This window comes from Saccostrea echinata, unplaced genomic scaffold, assembly GCF_033153115.1.
Source record: "Saccostrea echinata isolate AGI-Se365-2 ecotype Australia unplaced genomic scaffold, CSIRO_AGI_Sech_v1 ptg000025l, whole genome shotgun sequence".
In the NCBI taxonomy this organism is placed as follows: Eukaryota; Metazoa; Mollusca; class Bivalvia; order Ostreida; family Ostreidae; genus Saccostrea; species Saccostrea echinata.
This window is the reverse complement of record NW_026889774.1, coordinates 25997957-26024255: the sequence shown is the minus strand read 5'-3', so window position 1 is coordinate 26024255 and position 26299 is coordinate 25997957. Positions and strand designations below refer to the sequence as shown.

At 32.5% G+C, this 26299-nt stretch overlaps 1 protein-coding gene across 1 annotated transcript; it reads right to left on the bottom strand.

The window, feature by feature from the left end:
* Positions 1-12803: 12803 nt before the first annotated feature.
* On the bottom strand, positions 12804-25494 carry LOC133192998 (solute carrier family 22 member 4-like). The gene is made up of 9 exons (XM_061329000.1): positions 25171-25494; positions 20621-21042; positions 19272-19502; positions 19038-19172; positions 17503-17585; positions 14054-14171; positions 13559-13631; positions 13224-13377; positions 12804-12909 (listed from the first exon to the last, which is right to left on the bottom strand). Exons 1-9 carry the CDS (start codon positions 25492-25494, stop codon positions 12881-12883), a joined length of 1569 nt encoding a protein of 522 aa, XP_061184984.1. The 3' UTR covers positions 12804-12880.
* Between the last annotated feature and the right edge of the window lie 805 nt (positions 25495-26299).

Sequence of the window (26299 nt, the reverse complement as noted above, 5' to 3'; positions counted from 1 at the left end):
CACATATTTTTTCATTCAACGATCATTTTTGAAAAAAAAGTTTGCACTATTTTTTGACTTCAGTCTCATCACAATGGAAATATTCTTAATCATCCCACGGTAGTTCATGAGAACATGAACTTTTTCTATAATTTGCAAAGAATCATATGGAAAAATATTTGGAAATTTAAATATACACACTGTAAAAATTGTGTTTAGGAAATAAACACTTCTATTACATGTTTAGATCTAAACGTGTTTAGCATTGTGTTTAACAACTAAACACTTATGTCTTAACATGTTTTATATCTAAACGCGTTTAGAAATTAAACATATTTTACTGTGAAGTGCAGAGTTATCTTTCCGGAAATGACACACATATATTTGAACGTTAATTTGAGCGGCTATCTAAACAAAGAAAACACAACAAGCTAAGGTGATGTATAAATGAGAGTTATGACAACCCAATTCAAGGGATAACCATGACGAAATAGTGAAAGGGCATCTTATTACTGCAATACATTAAAGGTTTGTTTTCTTTTTCTTTGCATTAATTAACCTCGATGAGCAACGTAAATGAAGTTGACTTGGGATATCTTGAATTCGTTCATAGATAGGCAGGAGAGGAAATAATTTTAAATGTCATTAAAAACAGATATATTTATATCAGTATAATTTCACTAAAACTTAAACATTTTTGTTTTTCTAAGTTAATAAATGTAAAATATCAGTGATAGTGTACTTTTTCTAAAATCTGGGTTTCTTTCCTACAGGTACTGTAGTCCATATCGAACTCAAAATGCACGTATCAGAGTACCTGGTGTCATCTTCAAGTGCAATTTTGTTGTTCCATAATCAACACTTTGAAACTTCATTTTGTGAAGACTACTGAGTTAATTCGACAGTGTTTACAATTATCCTCGTGCATTCGAAATGGATTACTTTCTGGCAGTTGTTGATGGGATATAGATTATAATATGTGGTGCTTTGGGACTTGCTGAAAGTTAATAAAATTTGATATTTTTGCGATTGACATGAGGAAAACTCTGCAGCCGATTCAAATATAAATGTTTATAATAAATATATATAAATATACATTTTGTATTTTTAATTTAAAAATTCTTTAATAAAGTCTTCTGGAAATATTCAATGAAGTTTTGATATTAAATTGTCAGCTTAATACTTTTTTTCTTAATAATTTTGAAAATCAAAAGTTTGTTATCTATGTGTAGGTTATAAAATATGTGTCATTCTGAGTGAATTGTTGAGACTAATCAAATCTATTCAATTCTATCTCCTACATTATTTGTGTAAATTAAGTACATGTACGTACATGGCACAGTGTCCATTGTATTGTATAATTAAATACATATCCAAACGTTCAGTGGCTTTATTGAAAATAATTAAATATATATTTTGATATGTATTTTGAAAATTCTGACACTTATGCGCATTGAAAAAAATATATACCTTTGTGCCTAAATTTACGAGAGTGTTTTGTTTTTCTGCAGGTACAAATTATACTTATGATGTGTTTAGATATTAAACACTTCTGCTGTTATGTGTTTAGAATTTAAACACTTCTCCTGTTATGTGTTTAGAATTTAAACGCTTGTGTTTATGTGTTTAGATATGTTTAATTTCTAAGCACACAAGTGTTTAAATTCTAAACACTTTCTAAGACATGTTTAGAAATTTTACATGTTTAGGAATTAAACATATAAAAAAGGAGGTGACAAGAAAGTGTTTAGAAAAGTGTTTGAATTGTAAACACATTTTTTACAGTGCAGGTATGAAGATATTTGCTCTCTGTATGTTTATATACAAATGTATATATTATAGTTTAATATAATCTTATTATTATTGAATTTTATGATGTAATTGGAAGTGTATATAAATTGTATGAGTTCCTATTGTGTATTCTTGCGCCGTGACAGGGCTAATATGAATGTGTTTATAGAGGATTAAAAAAATGTTTCTGATTTCCAGTGCCTTTCAACGTTCAATGTTTATTAGAATTTTGTAAATATCTGGCCAGCAGAAATTTTAATAGCATGATACAGATATTTTTAATTTAACATTATGGGCTACAGAAGTTTTGAATTTGAATAATTTAATTGAGTTTTTTTAAATATATGTGCTTAAAAATTTGTATGTTTGTAAAATATTTTTATATATATTGCAAAATTTGTTTCATTAACAAAATTATTTCAAAAGTTATATTGATTTGAAATTTTGCCTTTTTAGAATCTGTTCTCAATTTATAGTATTAGAACCTGGACCCAACTTACATGTACCACTAAGACCAAAATAATATTATGCGATTATGCGAATAACTTTTTTTAACATTTATTTGAAAATTGTTTTAATCTTTTTAAAAAAAATTAGGAAGGGTATTTTTATGCAAGCAATTTTTCACAGAAACATCGGTTTTGTAAGATTTTACAATCAATCAAATTTTTTGGCCTTAGTCTTAAGTTCTTTTGTAAAACAGACCCCTGAGCGTTATTTATATTCTGTATTTTGAATTTACCTTGTGGTACTTAAGACAGCATTACCAATATTACTTACTTTTTTGGCGATGAAGGACCCAGGCAGACTGCTTTTGCAATGCAGGATTCAAAGTTGGTTTCAACTTTAAATAAGCTGAGGAGATTCTTGACCCTAGGAAGACATTATCACAGACCGTTAGCTACCCTGGAATGTTACAAAATCTATAATTGTCACAACGTCTAAACAGATCCACACTATTTCTATACTGTCAGAAAGTTCGATAAACACATAGTCATTTACTTTTTGAGAAGTTATACCTGTCAGATAATTAGCAGCATTTTAAAATTAAAATTTATTTACAATTACCCCGTATCTTATCAATTTGTTTTTCCCGATTTCCCCGCACATATTTCTTTGTATTTTTAAAACATATTTATATGTTCATAATGATATTATTGCTTTCATCTAAACTTACTGTCCGATTAAACTATAACGAACACATTTATGAAAAATTTATCAATAAATTCTTTTTCAAGTACATTAATGTTTTATCATTATTGTCGGTGAGATTCCGTAAAACACCAAGAAATATGTATCAGCTTCATCTCCAAGCCTCATGAATACGCAATGTCTGTTTTAAATATGAACGTTTTAGCTCACTTGGGGCAGGGGCTCAAATGAGCTTTTCTGATGAAAGTCACTCTGTTGACTTCTCCAGAACCTCTGTTCCAAAGTCAACCAAAGCACAGAGCATCCTTGGGTAAAGGGGATCTTTCTTTTTAAAATGAAGGGGAGATAATCAAGACGAAGAGACTCGTGATTTGAACATATTATTATCTGAATTTTCACTACATGAAATTACTTCCAATCAAATATACGTAGCTAATCATGGCTTTCCTATCTTGAGAAGAAGAGTTTTTTTTCTATACATTCCTTCGTAAAAACTTTTATCTCCTACTGTGGCCCCACCTTACCCCCTGGGGTCATGATTTGAACTGAATCTACACTATGTAATGAAGCCTTCACATAATTTTCATCTTTTCTGGTCCAGTGGTTCTTGAAAAGAAGATTTTTAAGATACCATTAAATTTTCACCCATTAATCTTAATTATCTCCTATTGAAAGAGGGTGTGGTCCTTCACATAAAATTAACAAACTTGAATCCCCTTCACCCAATTCTGCTATTATATTGTAAGTTTAGTTGAAATTCGCTTAAGTGAGCTAAAATGCAAAAATAGGGCGAGTTTCTTAAAAAAAAAAACCATTCTTCTCAAAAAGCAATGCCCAGTAAAAGCGTTCTTTTAGGCAGGTGGGGCCACAAGAGGGGATCAAAGTTGTACTTGGAAATTCATGTAACTTAAAAAAAAACTTGAAAAATATTCTTCTCAGGAACAACATGTACAGGGCCATGATTAGTCATACCAATTTGCATATACATGTAACTGATTTAAGATTTTTTTAAGTCATAGCCCCTTGAGGGAGTGAGGGGCTTAAAGGGGGGAATAAATTATAGCAGTGGAATATCATGGCAAGAAAATATGTCCATTCTAGATTTAGGTGAATTCAATATAAGTGCAATTTACGCTAATCACTGAAATTCTCCTGACATACCTACGAGTGATTCGAGACAACTGATGGCAACAGCTTTGAGAGTCGGTTCTCCACTTCTTTGAAGTCCAAAGCTTCTAAATAAAGAGTCGTAGATATATGAAAGCTTTTCTTCATTAATGGCATTCATTTCCTCTAATATGATCCATAATTTTTCTGATGGGAATTCTTTTTTCATGCGGAATTTATTTGAATTTTATTTAGAGTTTATCAGTCTCGAGAAAAAGCGATTTTCGTTATTTAATAGGATTTCACGTTTTCATTATACTTCTGAAAAATGCATTTTTGGAATTCAGTTTATGTTAGATGCACTCAAATGCTTATTGAATTTCAGGATATTAAGTCCCGTACCCTACCTTTTTTCATATACATGTAAGTAAACAGTCTAACCACTGTAGTTCTTATCTATTTTGTAGGCTCTAAAATGACTATCTTAATTTATCTAAAACACAAAACACCTCAAATAAGAAGTTTATGGGAAAATCAGCATTTTTATTTTTTCATCAAATTATTTTCTACTCGGCACTACTTTACATGACATATTACAAACACGTCCACTGCACTCAATGTTTATTCCTGAAAAAAAAGTTAATTTCCTTTATTATCTTGTTTTTTTTTAATCTTATCATTTCTTTTTAAAATCCAGTTTTAAAATCAATTCTTATTTCTGAATACAAAAAATAATTATATTGGAAATTAAAACTTGAATCTTGGGAGAGTAGCATGGCGACACTAAATCATATTTATTTAATGACCAAAGACTCGTAATTTTTATGCTTTTTTTTGAATTACTGACCCTATGTATGGGGATAAACTCAGGGATCATTTTTTTCATAATGCGAGTACATAGGAAAATATCTTTTAAAAATCTTCCTCAGAAAACCAAGGCTATGCTAATCATATTGAAGCATCCTAATGTTGTGTGGATTCAAGTTTGGTAAAATCATAATCCCTTGGCAGGCCCGTAGAACGCGCATGGGGGCGGGAAGGGGGGCACCACTTTTATCTGAGTATAGTATTTTGCTATAGTAAATTTTCATTAAGATGCTGGTTGCCCCTCCCCCACTTTTTGCTGCTGTAAGGTCCAGCACTGGCAAATTCCAGGATTTGAAGAGAAAGATTTAGGACCAAAACATAAGAGAAGCTCCCCCCTCCCCTACGAAATAGAATTTTCTTGTTTTCAGTGACTTTTTTTGCTTTGAGAGGTTACCCCCTCCACTTTTAAAAGATTGCTACGGGCCTGCCTTGGGCTGTGGGGTACAATATGGGGTCAAAGTTTTTATGGGAAATAAGAAAAAAATATTCAAATTTTTAGAAGGATCAGCATTCAGGCGCGGATCCAGAAATTTTTCCGGGGAAGGGGGGGGGGGTGGGTCCATCCAAGTTAAAATACGAAAAAAAAACAAATTCCCTTCCCAAACCTATTAATCCCAGAAAATTTTTTTGAAAAAAAAAAAAAACAAACAAACAAAAAAACAAAAAAACAAAACAAAACTAAAATCTCTTTCCAAACGTGGAAAACACCTCTTTCGTGGTGGTGTGGTGGGTCCAGGTTTTCTAGGGGGGGGGGTCCAAAGTCATTTGTCTTTGCTTCAGTATATCCTTTTTATAACACTGCAAAATCCAGGGGGATCCCCCGAGCCCCTCTAGATCCACGCATGGCATAGTCAATGTGACTTAGGTGAGTATTGTGGCTTATGGGCTTCTTCTTTTAAGGCTCCTGTGGCTGAATGGTCAACTAATTACATAGATCAACCTAAAACTTTTTCAGCCAAAAAACTGTAATTAAACAAGGGAAAATCCCCAAGTTGCAGCTATGATTTTCAAGATTGGTGGAGAAATGTGTACCAATAATGTAATTTTCTTTTTTTTTTAAATCTGACATTTGAATTAAGAGACCATGGTTGTTAATAAGTACATTTTTAGCGGTTTACTACAACCTTACAAACCAGAGTGCAAACGTTTTACACTAAGTGATACACATGTACTTTAGTGTTAACAAGATAAACTTTCAATGTAAACAAAAGATACATACATATAAAGCTTTCACGTTTCACATGGGTATTCCTTGTGACGAGACCTTTCTTTGGGTACCATCATAATTGACCTTTTGACCTTGGAGTTTGACCCAGTTTTACAAAATCTTACCCAACTTTAACCTTGGCCATAACTTTTGAACAGTTGGCGCTAAGACTTTCATACTTCACATGTGTAATCCTTGTGACAAGACCTTCCTTTTGAAAACAACAACTTTGACACTTTGACCTTCACCTAGGAGTTTGACCTACTTTTGAAAACCTTTGACCTTAGCCATAACTTTTGAACAGTTGGTGCTAGGGCTTTCATACTTCACATGTATAACTCTTGTGACAAGACCTTTCTTTGGATACCAACAACTTTGACCCATTGTCCTTGACCTAGGAGTTTGACCTACTTTTGGAAAACCCTTACCTTAACCATTACTTTTGAGCAGCTGGTGCTAGGGCTTTCATACTTCCCATATGTAATCCTTGTGACAAGATCTTTCTTTGGATACCAACAATTTTGATCCTTTGACCTTGGAGTTTGACCTACTTTTGAAAAACTTAAACCTTGGCTATATCTTTCGAATAGTTGGTGCTAGGGCTTTCATATTTCACATGTGTATTTCTTGTGAGAAAGCCTTTCCTTGGGCACCATTAATTTTTATCATTTGACCTTGATGTTTGACTTACTTTTGAGAAACTTTAACCTTTTCCATATCTTTTCAATGGTTGCTGCTAGAACTTTCATATTTCACAGGTATATCCCTCGGGACAAGAATCTACTTTGGGTACCAACATATTTGATTTGCATTATTTTGAGAAAGTTTAACCTTCGCTATAATAATAATTTGCAATACAAAGACATCAGTGTTTCATATACACATCTTGTTTTTTTTGTTTTTTGTTTTTCAAATTTACTTATAATTGTAACATTAGTAATTACACTGAAAAAATATCATGTAACTTCATGCAATTACTGTTCAATAACATTAATTTTTAATAATTAACGTAATAATACAAACATAAAAAGTAGTATACGAGTATAATTATGTTTTAATAGAAAAATGTTTTCAAGACATAAACATTTTAAATTTTTTTAATCATTAAAATCAACTTCGAGTCAATCATGATCATCTTTATTCTAACTTTGGTAACTATGTTGAAGAAGTCAAGATGAAAAGTCTTTAAAACAACTATGTCAACTAGAAATCGTCTAACGTGTACAAAGGTGTCCACACATGAAGTGGCAGTTTGCTTTAAAAACCATTCACAGAAACAGACATAACAGGTTTTTCTTCTTTTTAAAATCAAAGGAAAGTTGGAAAATTCCTATGGATAATCCTCTGGAACTCCTTGCGCCGCAGAGTCTTGGGGTGTATCGTCACTTCCGGATCGCATTAATTTATAATTATGGCACTGTTATCACTGCAAGCTTCCATATGAGATCGATCGACACGTTTGTGTTTGCTAGCACAGTCTTTAACTGAAACTCCATCATGACTTGTTTTTTGTTGACAGAATCCAGCTTTTCGTTCACCGTTACTAATGTTCGTTGCAATCCCAGCACTTCCTTTAGCAGACTCACAGTTGTCATTTCGGCGCAAGCGCACATCTGTTCTAGGTGGCGTTCTAGGCTTGCAAAGGCGAACGGGTGTTCTTGATTCCACGTCTAATAAGAAAGGAGTTGGGATTTCGGAAGGTGGCCCAACAGGACTTGGAGAATCGGAAATTGCTGGAGTTGATGCCTGATGTTTTGAGGCAGCTTGCAAAGGAGATGTTCGATGGACGGACACTGCAGTGACAGGCAGAGGTGGAGTTGGGGGTTCAGTGGGAGGAGAACCGACAGCGAGAGTCCTGGCCCGAGGTTGTCTTATCTTTACCTAAAAAAATAATATATTGTAATTTCAAAATGTGCTATTTATTTATATATTTTTTATTTTAAACTTTGTTTCTTCAATATAAATTTATCTTAAACTTTGAACCCTTATTTTGGATTTGCCTAATTTTTGGGAACGTTGAGGTTTGTAACACATCTCATATCACTAAAGAGCATATAAAGAAATAGAATACTTATGAAACAAGTAATGAATCACAAACAAATGTCAGAACTAAATGAAATTGACATTCGGTTTAAAGTTAGAAATGCATTAAAATTTAACGAAAAGAATAAAATGGTCAAGAACTATAAAGCTTAAAAAATACAATTAGCGTGTATTATTTTTATTCCAATCAGCGTTACTGTTATTTTATAACGCAATCAGTTGAATCCTAAATTATTTTTTATTTTTATATTTTGACCAGCCAATGCATATTTTGAGACAAGAAATCTAAAAGCCAAAAAATAAAAATAAAAATAAAAAAAAATTTAAAAAAAAAATTTAAAAAAAATAAAATAAATAAAAAATAAAAATGTTTGGCCTAATACAGATGTATCCTCAAGTAGTGAGAGGATTGGGCGCCGACACAACAGGGGGCCAACGTATTACATAGGAATAAATAGGATATCTTTGAAAATATTCTTCTCAAGAACAGCTAAGCCACGATTAGATATATTAATACAGAAGTACATGTATCATCAGGTAGTGTAGAATCAAGTTTGTTCAATTCATGACCCCCAGGGGGAGGGCGGGGCCACATCAGTGGGACAAAGTTTACAATAGGAATATACACAGAGAGATATCATTTGTTCAAATTATGAACCCCAGGGGTAAGGAGGGAACATAAAAGGTGTCAAAATGTAAGATAAGAAAATATAGGAATCATCTTGAAAAAAATCTTCTGTTCAAGAACAGCAAAGCCATGAGAAGTTTCCACTCAGGTTATACATGTATTTTACTGTTTGTTAAAGAATATGCACATAGTCACATGCCTGTCATTAGAGAATGACTTAATAGTATGATATTGTTTGAGCTTCACTTGTAGATAATGCCAGCTTACCTGAGATTTTTCAATTTTCCTCCGTTTTGGTTTTGTCGAGGGTTGGGGGGGGGGGGGGGCTGGGAGATACCTCCAGTTCCCTCCTCGCCCTCATTTCAGCTTTGGTGTCACAAGAAATGGAAAGTTGCTGATACATGATTCAAACAGACAAAGTCACTATCTATACAGCTACACAATAACAAACCTATCACACTGAAGTCCTCTGGAGATGTGAGCTAGGACTGTAGTCAAGAGTCCAGTCTTTTGAAAAATTAATTATGAGTAGGTAATTGTTTTTTATTGCCTTTATTTTTGAAATGGCTAGGAAGAGTTGCTTTTTCGAGGAGATTAAAAGATTATTAGATTTATTGATTATCGATAATTATTGACCATGAAAAGGATTCGTGAAGATCTAACAAACATTGATCACACAGGCCGTAATTAGTGTAATAATTAAACCATCTTCAAAATATTTATTTATTTATTTTATTTTATTTTAATTATTTTATTTTATTTATTTAAAAAATCAATCATGGCACTTGTCTTAATGAAAATAGAAAAAAAAATGTATAGTTTTCCCAGAATTTTATTCATACCAATGTTTATAATTTTTTTCTAAAGTTTTTAGTGTGAAGTGATTGAGGAAGGTACATGTAACTTAAATTACACTACGTCAGTTCTTGGTCTAAATGGGTAAAACAGAGAGAATAGTACATGTACTTTTCATTTTGTCTACGTTTTGAAATTTATTATCTTTAAACTTTACTGTAGCCATTCAAAATACATTTTTTTCTATATATATATAAAAAACACCAAATATGTTGCACTTCTTTTCATAATTTGGTCATAATTCAAATAGTTGCTAAGCAATTTAACACAATCAAATTGTAAATAACGTTATTCGCGTATTTTCCATAGAATTCTATGAAATTGTTTAACTATGAAATCACTCGTGATAAAATAACAGGAACTGAGATCTTTTATAATTGACTAAGAAATGTTTTTGATGTTTAACACCAAATATCTTGTACAGTGTATACGTATGCAAATTAAGAGGTATAACTATCGAAATTAATTTTCAACAGAAAACAGTTAATAATTGGAATTGACTATATCTATTATTGAGTTGATAAACGTAAAATCTTCATGCTCAGAAGAATAAATAAAATCACAACAGATATTATAATAATTTATAACATTAATAAATTGTTTAGACTCAATATTAATTGTTTATCTTTACAACTAATTCACGTCGAATTCATTAAACCTACACGTTCTAAAGAAAGTTCGGGTATAAAATATTATTCTGGTCCGTCCGTCCGTCTAGATCTGTCTTTTTCTTCCTATAATTCCTCTTTCAATTTAAGCAGTAACCCCATTTCATCTCTAGGAATATGATAGGTGGTGACCTGTAGATTTGAAGTAAGGTTTCAATTTTTTTAAAAAGTTTTTTTTTTTTTAATTTTTAACCTGGGGACCAAATTGGAGTTGAAAAACTACATCTCTTCTACAAAACATTGGCTCCCAAGACTTTCCTTACGTTTTATACAGTATCCAAATCTAGTCGTGTCCTGTACATGTAATAAAGTTTTGAAATTTTCATTTTCATCCTTGGGGCCAAATGGGGGCCAAGAACGACGTTTCCTGATAACTCAGGTATAAAAATCAAAATGTTAGCTATGCGGAAACGTTAACTGGAGTTCTCAAAGTGTTGACTAAGTGAGAATATAATATCTATTGATCAGGTAAACAACATCTATAAACAAGATGTGTTTCATCAAATAATTTGTCATATACATCTTCATCAAACTGACTCACCAACACAGCGACAAGCAAGAAACAAGAACAGACGTCCGAAAATATTATAGGATTAAAAATTTGTATAATTTGTATAACGTAAAAAAAGGAGAGAGAAAAAAAAAGAGTTATGTTATCAGCCTAAATAGAGAAGAAGTATAAGACGTTGAGACCTTTGGCATTGCCAGAAATGTTTTTCATCCCTGAACCTATATTATGGAAGTCAGCATGAAAACCAAAGATCTCCAATACCGGTATACAAATGACATATATAGCTGTATCGCTTTATTGTACCGAGTTCTGGAGAACCGAGAAAGATGCTGAAAAGCTTAATATTTTCCATCCATAGATTTCTGTTACAATCTGGCTGTTGGCCTAAAATGTTGTACAGGAAAGTAGTCATAACTATTTTTTAAAAAAGATCAAAGTTAGCATTTTCGTGAGTTGTCTCGACGAGTTATCCGGAACCCATTCCATCAACTTTTTAAAGTTCTGTCCCAGTTACATTCATTTTGTTTTATATTCATTATCAAGGTTTATGCTTTCCCATACTTTTCACGCTAACGCATACACCATTTAACTTTGAAATAAATTAGGCATTTCCGAGGATTATCAACAGGCTCTGCACAATGCATTCACATGAAATACAGAAAAAATAGCCTTCAGTTGCCTTTTCGATTTACTTAAAGAGACAGTACGGCGCATCTCATTTAAAAAAAACAAACAAACAAAAACTTCATAAACTTTTCCGAAAGGTCTTTTTAAATAATTATTTATGGACCATAAATATAAACATCGCAACGTATTAGGGGTTCCACATTCCATACCATTCACGCATGCGTACTTATCATAACCAAAACAGCATGGCAAAAGAGGGTAGTCCGGTAGGTCTGCTACCTTGACAAAGTCGACCAAAAAGAAAAAAAAATGAAAATAGAGCTTGAAAAAGCGAATTTCCTGACCAAACTTTACTTCGGGGATTAATATAATCGTTGGTGGAGGAAGAAACAGGAACTGTCGGCGAGACTCACACAGGGCTCGCAAAGGTTTTTCTCGACAGGTTTGTTGATACATGTTGTCATTTCTCATATCTCCATCTCATATCTCGATCGCTTTCAAAGAAAAAAGCAGTGTAAACTCAACACCTATGATTTATAAATATTACTGGCATTTCAAGTGCAAATTTTTATGTAACTGTCCTGCAAATATTTTTGACGATTTGGTGATTTTCCCTTCTCGGGCCCCAATACACAAAACGTCAATACTTGTAATTTTAATTCTTTAAAATTCGTCTGAAAGAAGATTATAAAGTTCACGATTAATAATTTACCGGAAAAGTTATAATATTTTGCTTTTGAGAATTGCTTTTCCCTCATATTCCATTGTAATTGTAAACTCTGCAGCTTAATTAGCACGTGCCATTCAGAATTCACGTGGTACAAATAAACAGATCTAAGTTTGCTCCAGTTTGTACGACCCTTTGATTTCCGGCAGATTCTGATTACGTTTATTTTGTTTGAGGAGAGAATATTCATGTTTCTCAAACTGTTGACATCAACTTTATACCCCATTTCTTAATAATATATTTGGTACATTTGACTGAAAAACACAGGTTTTGCAGCCGTACTGTCGCTTTAAGAGCAAACATGCAGTAATACCGTATAAGCAGTTCTAAATTTTATAGCGAGGATTCAGTTTTGGGATTTTTAGCGAGGGAAATTAGATGGCTAAAATTAAATATGCACCATAAAATCGTTAAAATTACTTTTGCTAAAATTTTTAAAATACTGATTTTTATGGACAAACTGCTAATTGCGTCTCGCTTCCACTTATACTGAAGTTTCACTCATTTAAAAAAAAAACCTAAAGAATTTTATCGAACTCGAAAGGAATGCAGAAATGGGAATATACTTTAAATTTAATACTTCAAAAGAGCTGACGTTTTATTTCTACGTTTCTTAATTTTGCTTTATTTAAGTTCTATATAAAAGTGTATAAGATCGTCTTCTACTATATGCATCATGTAGTCCAGGCGGAAACACCACTGAATGCAGATGTGGATATCAACTTATACCTTCTTTCTCTTTCATTTCTGTAAAGAATAAAAGCATAATTATCCATGTTCAATGATGATTTTTATCACAAGCCGAAGAAAACCCAATATGATAATATTTTCTTTTTGTACACTGTCCTCTTGTCAAAATTTGTGTGCTGTCCTTCATTTTGCAAGGAATGCGGGGAAAACCCATCACCATTGCCAAATAAAAAAAAACCCAGTCATAGAGAGAGAGATAGAGAGAGATAGATAGAGAGAGAGAGAGACCCTAATAATTTTAAAAATGGTAGCCCTATTGTTGACTTTTTTCTCACTTTTCATGATGTTGCTTTGAATTTAGAGCATCTTACCACCTGACATTTGGTAAATATCAGATCTTCCTGACTTCCTTATCTGATTTTCCATCACTTTCCCTTTTGTGTCTGGAACTAGCGCCGCAGATATGGCTGAGAAAAACATCAGCGTGCCACACAGAAAGTACATTAAACCGGAAACAGATTTACTCTAAGAAAAAAAATACACAGGGTATTTTAAGAATTAAAAATCCCGGCAAGATGATGTCACATACATGTACTTGCCAATTCTGCTAGACGGATAATCAATATATGCTTATAGATTTACCAGCATAACGAATTGTGTAAAAAATAAACGAACTAGTTTTATTTTGGAATGTAGGAAATGTTACCAGTTGAACAATTTGTGGAGCTGCCATTGCTCCAACACGAGAAATTGAATTGGCACACCCATATCCTATATTCCTACAATGAACAACGTATAAAAACACAATAATAGCAAAAAACCCTATAAGGACATATTTCAAAAGTATTTAATAATTTCAAATTGAAACTGACCCGTTGACAAGAGATAAATTACATTACTTTAGAAAGCCATTTCTCAAATTTTATCTTTACTTGTAAAAACTACACTGCTTGAGCAATATTTTGACAGAGGATTGATAAGCTTTTTTAAAATGTAGTTAAGGATCAGATTTTTAAAGTTCCAAAATACATACAACAAGTGACTACATCCTCTTATGCTCCTACAGGATTTGTTATCAAGCCGAATGTGCTTAAGTATTTTTGTTTCTATACTCCTCAAACCTATTTGACAGTACGGTTATGAATATCAATGTAGTGCAGTTGATTTCCGGGATGTAATGCTGACGTTCACGATGACTTACCTGACAACAGTGGGGTACGTCTCTGTTGTAAACGTCATGAGGGAGGCCCAGGCAGCAGCCACGCCCAGTTTGGCCACCATGGCACAACCGTTAATTATAGTGGAGCTGTTGGTAGGATCTATCAAGAGAATATAGCATATGAAGAGTCAATTTTTAATAAACTTCCTTTTTGTTTCACTAACTCCAGATTAAAGCAAAATTTTATAACTTAAGGATATATATTGATTTCAGACTTCATTAATTGTCGTTATTGATGGTCTTTTGCCTTCTCGGACACTAAAAATGAAAAAAAATCGTACACAGCAATCAAGGTGCAGTATTTCGGTTTTAATGCCAAAAAAAAAAAATGAATGTAAGAAATGAAAGAAGTTGCTTACTATATTGGGTTAAATACGTTGTAATTATTGCATATTTGTTAAATGTCTTAGTTGACAACATTTAGTTTTTAGTTAAGTTCACAAAAATTGCCAGGAAAAATTGATTAACGTAATTGTAAGGAATGTACATGTTTTAAAATGTTAAATATTTATGAACTGTTTTTACTTTTCAACACAATATAAATGTACCAATGGTAGCTGAACATGTATTATCTTTTTTTAACTGCATTCTTAGCTCTAACGTGATCAAATTATATTAACAAGTGTTCAATAACCTGGTTATAACTGCAATAATAAAGCTTCAAAGAATGATTCAGACATACGATACGTTTAAAGGACTATATTCGGTAATGACCAATATTTGCCCCCAAAATCAAACTTTGACGTAGAAATATATAATTATGTTATAAAACAGGGGAATATCTGCAGACTTCGAAGCACTCAATATTTTCATTACCCATGACGCCATATATTAGATATGACGTCAGGAAAATGACGTAAATTCAAAATTTCGATGATTTTTACAGAAAAATGTGTATATAATGTTGATATATTGATATAAAAGTCATCGAGCGCAGGTCTGATCCAACTCAATATTTTGATATGATGTGTAGAATGATTATATCAATGAAATATGTCAATATTGTTCTGGAGCAGGCCTGCGCTCTATAAATTTTATGGTAAAAATTGAACAAATTTTGTCCATTTTTCCCTCTTTCTGAAAAATAACACAAAATGCAAATAGTTTGTGACGTCATAGAAACATAAAATGCCAATAACCTACTTCGAAACTATACTATTTTTTGATAATTAAGAATTCTCATACAATATATACAATTAAGCTCATTTCAAGAAATTTTCAAAATATGACTTTTGTGGGGGCCAAACTATGCATATACCGCATATAGTTCTTTGTGATCAAACTTTCAATAGTAGTAAAAAATTATGCAGCATATTAGTAAACATTTCTCTATCTATTTTATATTTCTCTATTTTTTTGTGTGTGGATTCTCTCTCTTGAGCCGTCGGCAGTTAGAGTCGGTATCAGTCTGTGATATTTTAGTACTTATCTTACTTGCATATATGAAATGAACATATATTAACAAACAAACAGCATATTTAATAAAGAAATGGGCCCATTGATCTTGGGAGTCAATTGAATATCACTTGTTTTCTCTGAACTGTCACATCTTCTTTTCTGCTTGCTGAACTCGATAGTCCATAAGAATCTTACTTGGTAATAGGGGAAAGGAAATCTATTTAGACATCTAATAGAAAATTATGTTACGAAAGGGCAAGATTAAGTTACAAAAGGACAGAATTAAGTTACCAAATGGCAGGATTTAATTTGTTATAAAAAGACAGGATTAAGTTACAAAAGGACAGGACTAAGTTACAAAAGGACAGGATTAAGTTACAAAAGGGCAGGATTTAGTTACAAAAGGACAGGATTAAGTTAAAAAGGACAGGATTAAGTTACAAAACGACAGGATTAAGTTAGAAAACGACAGGGATAAATTGCAAAAGGAGAGGATTTAATTACAAAGGGACAGGATTAAGTAATACAACCATAGGATTAAGTTATTATAAAAGGACGGGATTAAGTTCCAAAACGGAAAGATTAAGTTATAAAAGAAGATTAGGTATCACAAGAAAAGCATGATATAGTTACAAAAAACAGGATAAAGCTGCAAAACAATAGGATTAAATTATGAAAGGGCAAAGTTACAAAAGAACATGATATAGTTTCCAAACAATAGGATTAAGTTATAAAAGGACAGGATTTAATTACAAAAGAATAGGATTAATTTATCAAAGGACGGTCTTAAATTACAAGATTAAGTTAAAAAAAGACACGATTCAGTTACAAAGGACAAAATTTAATTCCAAAAAGCCAAGATAAGGTTACAAAATGACAAGATTAAGTTAATACATAATGACAGGATTGAGTTACAAAAGGACAAGATTAAGTTACAAAAGAACAGTATTAAAATACAAAAGGACAGAATTAAGTTACAAAAGGATAAAGTTAAGTTACAAAAGGACAAAGTAAAGTGTCAAAAGGACAAAGTTAAGTTAAAAAAGGACACGATTAAATTCCAAAATGATAGGATTAATAAGTTATAAAAAGACAGGGATTAATTGCAAAAGGTGAGGATTCAGTTACAAAAGGACAGAATTAAGTTAACAAGGACAGGGTTAAGTTTCAAAACGACAAAGTTAAGTTGCAAAAGAACAGGATCAAGTTACCAAGGACAGGAGTTCATCACAAAAGGACGGGATTAAGTTGCAAAGAACAGGATTAAATTATAAAAGGACAGGATTACGTTACAAGGGACAAAGTTGTTACAAATGGACAGGAGTACGTTACAAAAGGACAAAGTTAAGTTACAAAAGGACAGGATTAAGTTACAAAAGGACAGGATTAAATTACAAAGTGACAGCAGTACGTTACAAAAGGACAAAGTTAAGTTACAAAAGGACAAAGTTAAGTTACAAAAGGGGGGGGGACTAAGTTACAAAAGGACAGGATTAAGGTAAAAATGTACGAGATTAGGTTACTAAAGGACAAGGTTAAGTTACAAAAGGAGAAGATTAGGTTACAAAAGGACAATATTTAGTTACAAAAGAAAAACAAAATTTTAGCTACAAATGAAAAGATTAGGTTGCAAAAGGACAAGTTAAGATTAAGATACAAAGGAAAAGATTAGCTTTATGTTACAAAAGAACAAGATTTAGTTATAAAGGAGGATAAGATTTAGTTACAAAAGGAAAATATCAGGTTACATTAGGACAAGAGTTAGTTACAAAGAAGTTGCTTTGACATTAAGAAATTTCTTTTTGACATAAAAAAAGATCTTCCCAGGCCTCACATTCCCATGAATGCATTCTACATTGTATAATAAATCATTTGTTTCATCACTTATAATTCAAGATAGATGAAATCACACTATGTACGACTACTATTTCATCAAAGTAGATATTATGAGTACATTCAGATATGAGCCACACCGCGTTCTGTGCTGTACGTCTGTCGGATTAAATAGTTTGACAAAAATAAACAAATCTTACTGAGAACTTGTACTGTCCCAACTGCTATCCCACCAACTGCAGCAACCATATAAAACATAAAGCATGTCCATCTTCTTCCAATACTACAAACATAAATGATACATTTACAACCATATATTTACATTTCCAATGTCTTTGTCCGAGATAAAATTACAAATTGTAAAAATACTTTATTTCTACATAAATCTCGATAGGCGCGGTAAAAAAAAATCACGTGCGGGGCGGGACAAATAGAGACAGAAGCGGGGCTATAAGCACGGGAATTTGCAGAATCAGGAGCATGTAAATATAAGGAATAACTGTCAGATTTTTTGGATTCATGACGATGATCAATCGATTGGCTTGCGTGATAATTTTATGCATAAACGCCTTCGGCGTTTATGCAAATTATCACGTAAGCCACTCAATTGATCACATCATGAATCCAAAAATTTAGACAGTTATTCCTTAAATAAAACATAAAGCATGTCCATCTTCTTCCAATACTACAAACATAAATGATACATGTACAGTAAAACACGGCTCATGATGCAACGAAGTGATTTAGATTGATAGTCGATTTAAAAGTATTTTGAACTTTTCAGATATAACAAATATTATTAATATATGATTGAATAAGTCCCACCTCTCTGATTGGCTGAGATCCAACAATGTTAGAAAAATACTACGTTATATTGACCTGCGCGTGATCTTCCAGGTCAATACAAGGAATTATTTATTCTACATTGGACCAAAAATAAATAGGGAAATTCCAAATTGATGCAAATAGTTTTGGAAAGTTATTTCACTTGCACCTGACATCCACTCATACGAACATAACATTAAGGCACATAGATTCTTGGATGAGGGGTCTGGGGTCGGGGCGGGGAGGGGGTTGCAGGAGGCCTGCCCCTCTCCCCACCTATTGAGAATGTTATTTTAAATTAAATTTTAAGGATAAAAAATTTCAAGGCATGAAAGCCCCCCTCCCCTCGAAAGTTTATTGACCTTTACATCCCACTAAATAAAATTTTGATTTGGGAGAATTCTTTTTCCTTTTTTTTATAAAGGGGGGGGGGGGCTAGTCAAAGATTTGTTTTCAGGTAAGTTGTCAATTTTTTTTTCTTTTAATGCCCCCTTTTTCAAAATCAATCCTATATATGTGCCTGACATTTATTTTTCCTACATTGCACCTAAACTAGACTTAAAAACTCCAAAATAATACAACTGGTTTTTTTTAACCCCGTTTCTCTCATTATGTTCGGTTAGTACTTCAGTAGATGTGAACAAGTAAGATGGCACGTATTGCTTAATGAGTGTGTGTCATTTAATCATTGAATCATATATAATAAAACAATTATTGCTGATCATCGTATTGACCTCAAAAACCAGCAATAATTGTATAATATTTACTTCGAATTAATAACATCGTTTGTCCATGGCATATCGCTTGAAGAATGTTTTACTGTTTTTATTCATTTATCGTATTTTCATTTGGATTCATGTTATCAAAGTAACAGAATACTAAACAGCATTTAGTAACTTCAAGCTCTCACCAGTTATTGAAGAACCACGTGACCGCTTGAGCGGGAATCTCCACAGCACTCAGAAGAAACATGTTAAGATAGAGGTCTCCAGAAAGTTCTTCTACACCGAATGATATCGCATAGTAAGAGTAACCGCTCGCTAACCTGTAGATGAAAGGATTCTTTTGAGATACTTGAAAATTGAAATTACAGGTATGGAAGTTTTTACAACATACATTAAGAGAAAAAAACCCTGATATTTACCATATAAACCACAATAAGAATGAATGCTTTGTCAGCCTCCTATCTCTGAATATATCTATGAGAGAGTATTTCTTGTCTGTTTTCAACTCTGCCTCTTTCTTGCACACTGCAATGAGTTTTGTTACATCCGGCATCTTTTTACCATTTATTTTAGCGATATGATTTATAACTTTTTCGGCTTTTTCTGTTTTGAGGTGAGAAACCAGCCACCGAAAACTTTCTGGTACCACACTGTAAAACATACATGAACATGTAAAAACGTAACTCATAAGCAATCAAAAACTGTCTAAGCATAAGGGGAAAAATGAGGAAAAAAATGAATCTTCACAATTAAAGTCTTGGGAATGTTAACGTTTGTGGTTCTTGATACAACCCATACCCTTTTTAAAAAAAATCCTTCTCATTAATTATGTAGTCCTATCTGAATATAAATTCAATATAAATACACCCTCACACCCAGGTGCCATGCTTTAAACAATTTAGGTACATTATACCAATTATACATTAAGCTTCATCACTTCTGATCAAGCGATAATTAAAAAAAATTCGAAACTTGTTGACTATTTTTTTCAATGTTAATTGATGACTGTTAATGCAATGTTCCCTCCCGTTGGGACACAATTTGATAAGTTCAGAATCTACACTTTGTCATGGAGATAATATATATGTTTAATATTTCATTGTACATTGGCTCATAAGAAGATTTTAAAAGATTTTTTTTCTTTATGTAAAGAAAAAAATCTTAAGTAAAATTCAACCCCTATTGTAGCCCCAACCTACCCTTGGGTGCCTTGATTTGAATAACTAAGAATTCACATTATGTCTCAAATGTTTCAAATAAATTTCATCTTTTCTGGTCCAGTCCAGTGGTTCCTGAGAACATTATTTTTAGAGATTTATTCCGTTATTTTTTTAAGATTAATGCACATGTCTTCAAATGTAAGACTTTGATTTTTAAAATGCGCGGTATTTTCGAATTGTTTATGGTTTACTAAAATGAAAACTCAATAACTATTCACATTCTTAAGAATTTAGGGTAATTTTGTCCTAATATCAAACTAAACCACATGTTTTTCTGAGAAATCTTGAAATTGAAAAACAACAAGTTTCAAAAATGAAAAGGTGGATGAATTCTGAAAACTGGATGGTGTTTCCTTTTAGTATAAGGACTAGACAAGATATAATTTGACTCGATATTTTGTCAGAAATGTGAAAAAAAATTCTGAATTGTATCCAATTTAAAAGGCCCAATTCAATGGACCACCATGATATGCATTGAAAAAAACATTATGCAGATAAATTATTATAAATTTCATACATGATGGATACAAGCAGAAACATTTACTTACAAAATTCCAAGTAGGAATGGTGCCGTGATGATAGCAGTGGCATAATGGATATACTGCCAATCTCTTAACCACCAACAAACAAGCCCAAAGAACGCCGCAAACACCGGCCAAGCAGGGATCGCCATTACCATGGCTCTATAACGTGTAGGGATGAACTCCAAGACAAAGTTAAAGAATACAGTTAAGTACATTCCACAAGCTAGGCCTATCACAAATCGAGCCACTGCAAACATCTGCCAAGAAGTAGAAAAACCACAGACCAGGTTGCTGGCTGCCAATAAGACGAGAGAGAGGAAGAAGGTAGGTTTGCGACCAATAAGGTCAGCAACTTGACCCGCGATGAAGCCACTAGCCAGGAGTCCTCCCATCTGTATGGTGGTTATAGTAGATGTTATCCATTCTTCATCACAAATGAGATTCCACTGAAAAAAGTATACTGTTGTCTTACATAAATATTTTCTGTAGCCGAGATATCCAATGCAAATGTAATAACGTAATAATTCATTTCTTCTATGAAACAGGGGAGTTTATCGTATTTATTTGCACTTATTGTTATCCCAGTCTTTCAATGTATTTAAGACTTAAGAATGACCCTCATACAAATTTAGTGAAATTAAAATATAAATAAAACTACACAGCTGTTGAAGGGTCAGATTAATAAAAAAAAAATATTGTTCGGATGAATGGGTATTTGTTGGGATGAATTAATCAGATATTCTTTCGGACAAAATATAAATTCGTTCCGACAACTTCTTTCAGACGAATCAGATATTTCTTTTTTACAGCTCAAAACTTCTGAGCATTCAGCTCATTTAAATGTTGTTTGTGAACAATGAATTAATTTAATATTTTCATATTTCATATGAATTAAATATTTGTTTGGACGAAGCACTTTCTTCAAAGAAATCAGACGTGTTCGCACTGACTTTTTTTTTTTTTATCTTGGCATGTTTTCATATCCCTAGGGTCTAAAGGGCTCATTCCCATTTGCAAGGTATGTTGATATTTAAAAAGAATGCTGGAGTTCATCGATGGATCGTGGTCTTTGGAGACCTGGTATTCAAACAGTCTGAAGTCATTAGAGCTTCTTTATTAGTCGAATTGTTTTACAAAACTTTTACATAAGAAAAGGAAAACTCTTGAATTGGCTTTCAATTTGACATTAAGTTATGTTGACAACAATTTTAAGATTGACCATGGTTACTCTCATTTATACGTGGTGTAGAAATATTCCCATGAACTCGAAATAAAATGACACCATATAGAGTACCACATATGTTTTTTTTTTTTTTTTTACTGGCTATAGACGTTAATAGAAAACTAACAACTAAACTTTATAACACACACAATGACTTCAGTTTTTTTCAACCGTCAACTGTCCTTATTTATGTGATCATATTTTGTTTCTGTCCCTCAACTGATTTGGTAGGCAAGATACTATATAGTGATGTTCTGAGTAGTTATACGTAATTTTTTTAAACGGAGCTAGGCTGCTACATATATTTTAAATGTAAGTTACTCTTACAGGGGTGAATTAAAAACAAAAGACTGGTCACATATTTATCAACCTGCACTAATAATACAGGCGATGTGAGTAGATTTTTATAACCCAGCATGTCTTTTGATATCGGTTAAATACTGTACTTGCCAAAAATCTTTTTGATACCTTAACTCAAAAAAGAAAAAAAAATAATAATAATAAATAAAAATTACGCCCAAAAATGTAAGAACTGCAACACCTTTTTGTGACATTTTGAAAATTAAATATTTTTTATGATCTAAGAAAAAGAAATAATGGTTTATGTTGGAAATCAAAATTTACCTGATAAAATTCAATGTATTGAGCTTTAAATTTATACTGAAGTATATTTTGTTTGACCAAGTTATGGTCAAGGCTACTGTTGAAAAAAAAAGTTATACCATGTCGGTAGTGCAGAAAAAAATATAATGTCGCCAAAAAAAAAAAAAAAAAAAAAAACTTCGATTCTTAAAATCTGTATGACAATTAAGTCAAAAAAGATTTTTCAAAGTATTAAACAATAACTGATATACTATTTAAAAAATGAAAATGTTATATTATTCACAAGTAGCATTAATAAGATTCAAGTATCTGAGCATACTCTTTTATATTAGGAGTCCAACATTTCAGTTATTCCTCCTCAATATGGAAAAACTCTTATCAGTAAATGATTCCTTGCTTTCTATTTTGGAAAATAAAAACACAAAGAACATCTTTAACATATAAATCTATCAATTACAGGAACTGTTTGTGTTTCAGATCCCTATTTCTGCGGTCAGGAGTGTAACATATTGTTGTTTTAAAGATCCAAGTTTAATGATGGAATAAATTCTTTTCATAGTAGTGGTCAATAAGGATCTATTTGTCATGAATAATTTATTAATTTTTGAAATCTGTATCTTTTTCAATTTCAAGAATCCAGACGTGCTTTTATTTTTTCTTTTAATTTTGCATGAATTAAAAAAAAAGAAAGAAAAGAAAAAACACACTCACGCACACACACCAAAAATTGTAATCAAATTCAAGTAAATCCACCACCACTTCACCGAAACAACAGAACATGTTCTGGTGTAATATATGCTCCACAACTCTACGTTAAAGATTCACATGCTCTTGGTCAGGAGTGCAACAAAAATGTTAAAATTATCGATGATCAAAATGAATAAATATAAAGAAAATATTGATGAGTAGAATGTTTCTGATTGACCTCAATTGCTTAAAGTGTTTGTCACTTGAAATAAAATGTCCTGCAAAATATAATTTTATCTTCTAAATGTATTTGAAGCTATTTTTGTGACATTAGTAGGTAATAATTCAAGATACAAAACCAATTATGAATTGTTCATGAAGTACATGTACTGGGACTTTAAATATTTGCACAATTTCGTTACAACTTGATGTTGACAAAACTTTATGAATTTTGTGTTCAATGGTTTTAAATTTTAAATTTAACTACAGTAAGGAGTGCAACAAAACAGTTTTAATAATATCAAAGAACTTCATCTCTCTGTACTTAAAAAATAAATTGCAGAAAATCTTTGATACTATTTGTAGTTGAAATCATTACCTCTATCAACAAATTACAGACATTTTGGACGTTTCACAACAGTTTTCCCCTCATATTTAACTCCTGCGATACAAACTTATTATAATAAGTATATTGGCTAAAACTATATTTGTCTGACAAAGATGTAATTTTCTATACATACCATCAATTTGTGACACGAATTTTCTGAGAATTTCTTGATAACGTATAATGATATACTTCCTAGTGATTTCTTTTACTGGTTAATATTCCTTTATTATTTGAAACTCTTTCTGTATATTAAGCTCTTTTAAAACAATGAATTTTGTTCGTAACAAGAAATTTCAGATTGGCACAACGTACATTTGGACGAGACATTTATGTTCAATCATGTCTAAATTGATACAAAAAACTCTTTTAGCATATAGTGTACAACATGTATATCAAATTCCACCACCGCACAGCTCGAACTTATATAGTAAGATAATGAGCTACCAATTCTATAAATGTGTCGTATGGAAACAATCAATCTTTTTTAGTCCCCTACCGGTGAAACCGGAGGGGACTATAGGTTTCCTCTGAGTCTGTCCGTCCGTCTGTCTGTCTGTCTGTCTGTCCGTCTGTCTGTCTGTCCCTCTGTCTGTCTGTCAGTCTGTCCCACTTGGTTTTCCGCATTTTTTTCCTAAACGCTTGCAGATATTGAGCTGATTTTTGGTGTGTGAGTGTATCTTGATGAGTTACAGAAAAGTTTGCATTTCGTTCCGCTTCACTGATTTTTGACGGAATTACGGCCTTTTCAATTTTTAGGGGTTTTCCGCAATTTTCTTCTAAAAGCTGTCAGATATTGAGCTGATTTTTGGTATGTGACTTTACCTTGATTAGTTATAGATCGAGTTTGCATTTCGTCTTGCTTCATTGATTTTTGACGGAATTATGGCATTTTCAATTCTTAACCGGAACCAGATTACACTTGCCGGTAGGGGACTAGTATTGCTAACGCAATACTCTCAGAATGCTTGTTTATTTACTTATCTATTAAGTTTCGATGCGTTTTCTGTTGTCGTAAACTCATAGATCCACCATTCATCGAAGTTGTTTCATTTTTCATCATTTGAGCGCAACATTTCTTTTCTGGGAGAAATAATGAATTTTTTTCATGTGCCTTAAACAGGTATCATGTTGATTTTTCTGGATCCGCTTATTTAACAGAAGAATGGTAAGTCTTGTGCAATGAAAATATAAACAAATATATCTAAACAGTTTTAGAGAATATCTAGTAGGTAGGACAAATATCTAATTTGTCCAGCGAAGAAATACTAATAAGTTGTCACAACAAATATTTGATTCGTTCTAACAAATACAACATTCGTCCGAACGAATATGTAGTTCGTCCAAACAAATATCTTAATAAATTTGTCTCAATGATTTACTAAAACTATCAAATTTCTAACACGTCCGAAAAAAAGAAAATTCTTGCCCTTCGTCCGCACCGTATGCGAGACCTACCTCGCTAACGACCGTGGACATTTCGTCACTGAAACGTATCGACAAACAGGTGTCATCAAAAGAAGAGTTGGACGGTGGTCTACAGGATTTCAGTGAATCTATGTAACTGTCATTGAATCCGGAAGTTCTGTTTGCCCATGCGCACCACCAGTCAGGCGTGGCTCCAGCAAACGACATCATTAACATGCTCCATGTTATAGCCAGTTTACTTCCAATCACAACAAGGATCACAATCCATTGAAGTTTCCCCAGTCCACCACATTCGATCAGAATCCGTTCTAAAATGTCGTCAACTTTTTCTTTTAGTTCCTCCATCTCAGACATTTTTTAGCCGAAACTGAATGAGACAGAAAAAATGCAAAGTTAACATCTTTTCAAACTTCATGTTCCTGTCAGGGTGTTAGTCACAAGGTCACAGAATGTAATTCTCTAACTACATGTACCTGTCAGGGTGTTAGTCACAAGGTCACAGAATATAATTCTCTAACTACATGTACCTCTATGGGCTAAACAAATGAATTGTTCATTCTTAATTAAGGTTCATCGATACTCTGATAAGAGAGATAACTTTTAATGACATAAATGTCTATTATTCCTTTATAAATTTGTCAAGTTGAAATGTCTTTTTGCCCAGTTTTGCCCAGCAAGCTATGCTATAATTGTTTATATTTTACTGAACAAATATATTTCGTTTGGAAAATCATAAAAGTTAAAGAAACATTTTATATGAGTGAGCAGAGGGTTTATGAACCTTAAACGCTACACACAAGTCAAAGGGTATTGTCTATGTAAGACTCCAAAGTCCGATGGTCACGCCAAAGGCTGATGGTCTGCGAAAAACCTCGATGGTTTGGTGTCGGTACGGTTATAAACAGGTTGTAATGAGTTAAAATATTAAAATGCTTAAGATTATATTAGACCTTGATTATTTAAGTAATTGAATACTTTATTTGCACCCCCCCTCCCATTTTAGTAAACAACAGTGAATTTTGTTCATCAATACTTTGTTGTCTTTGATTTTTTTTTTCTGAAACAAAATGGCAGGTATCTTTTGTTGGAAATGAAATAAATCAACTCAGTGTTTCAATCTTTATAATATAATTTCCTCAAAGTATCCCCTCCCCCCGCA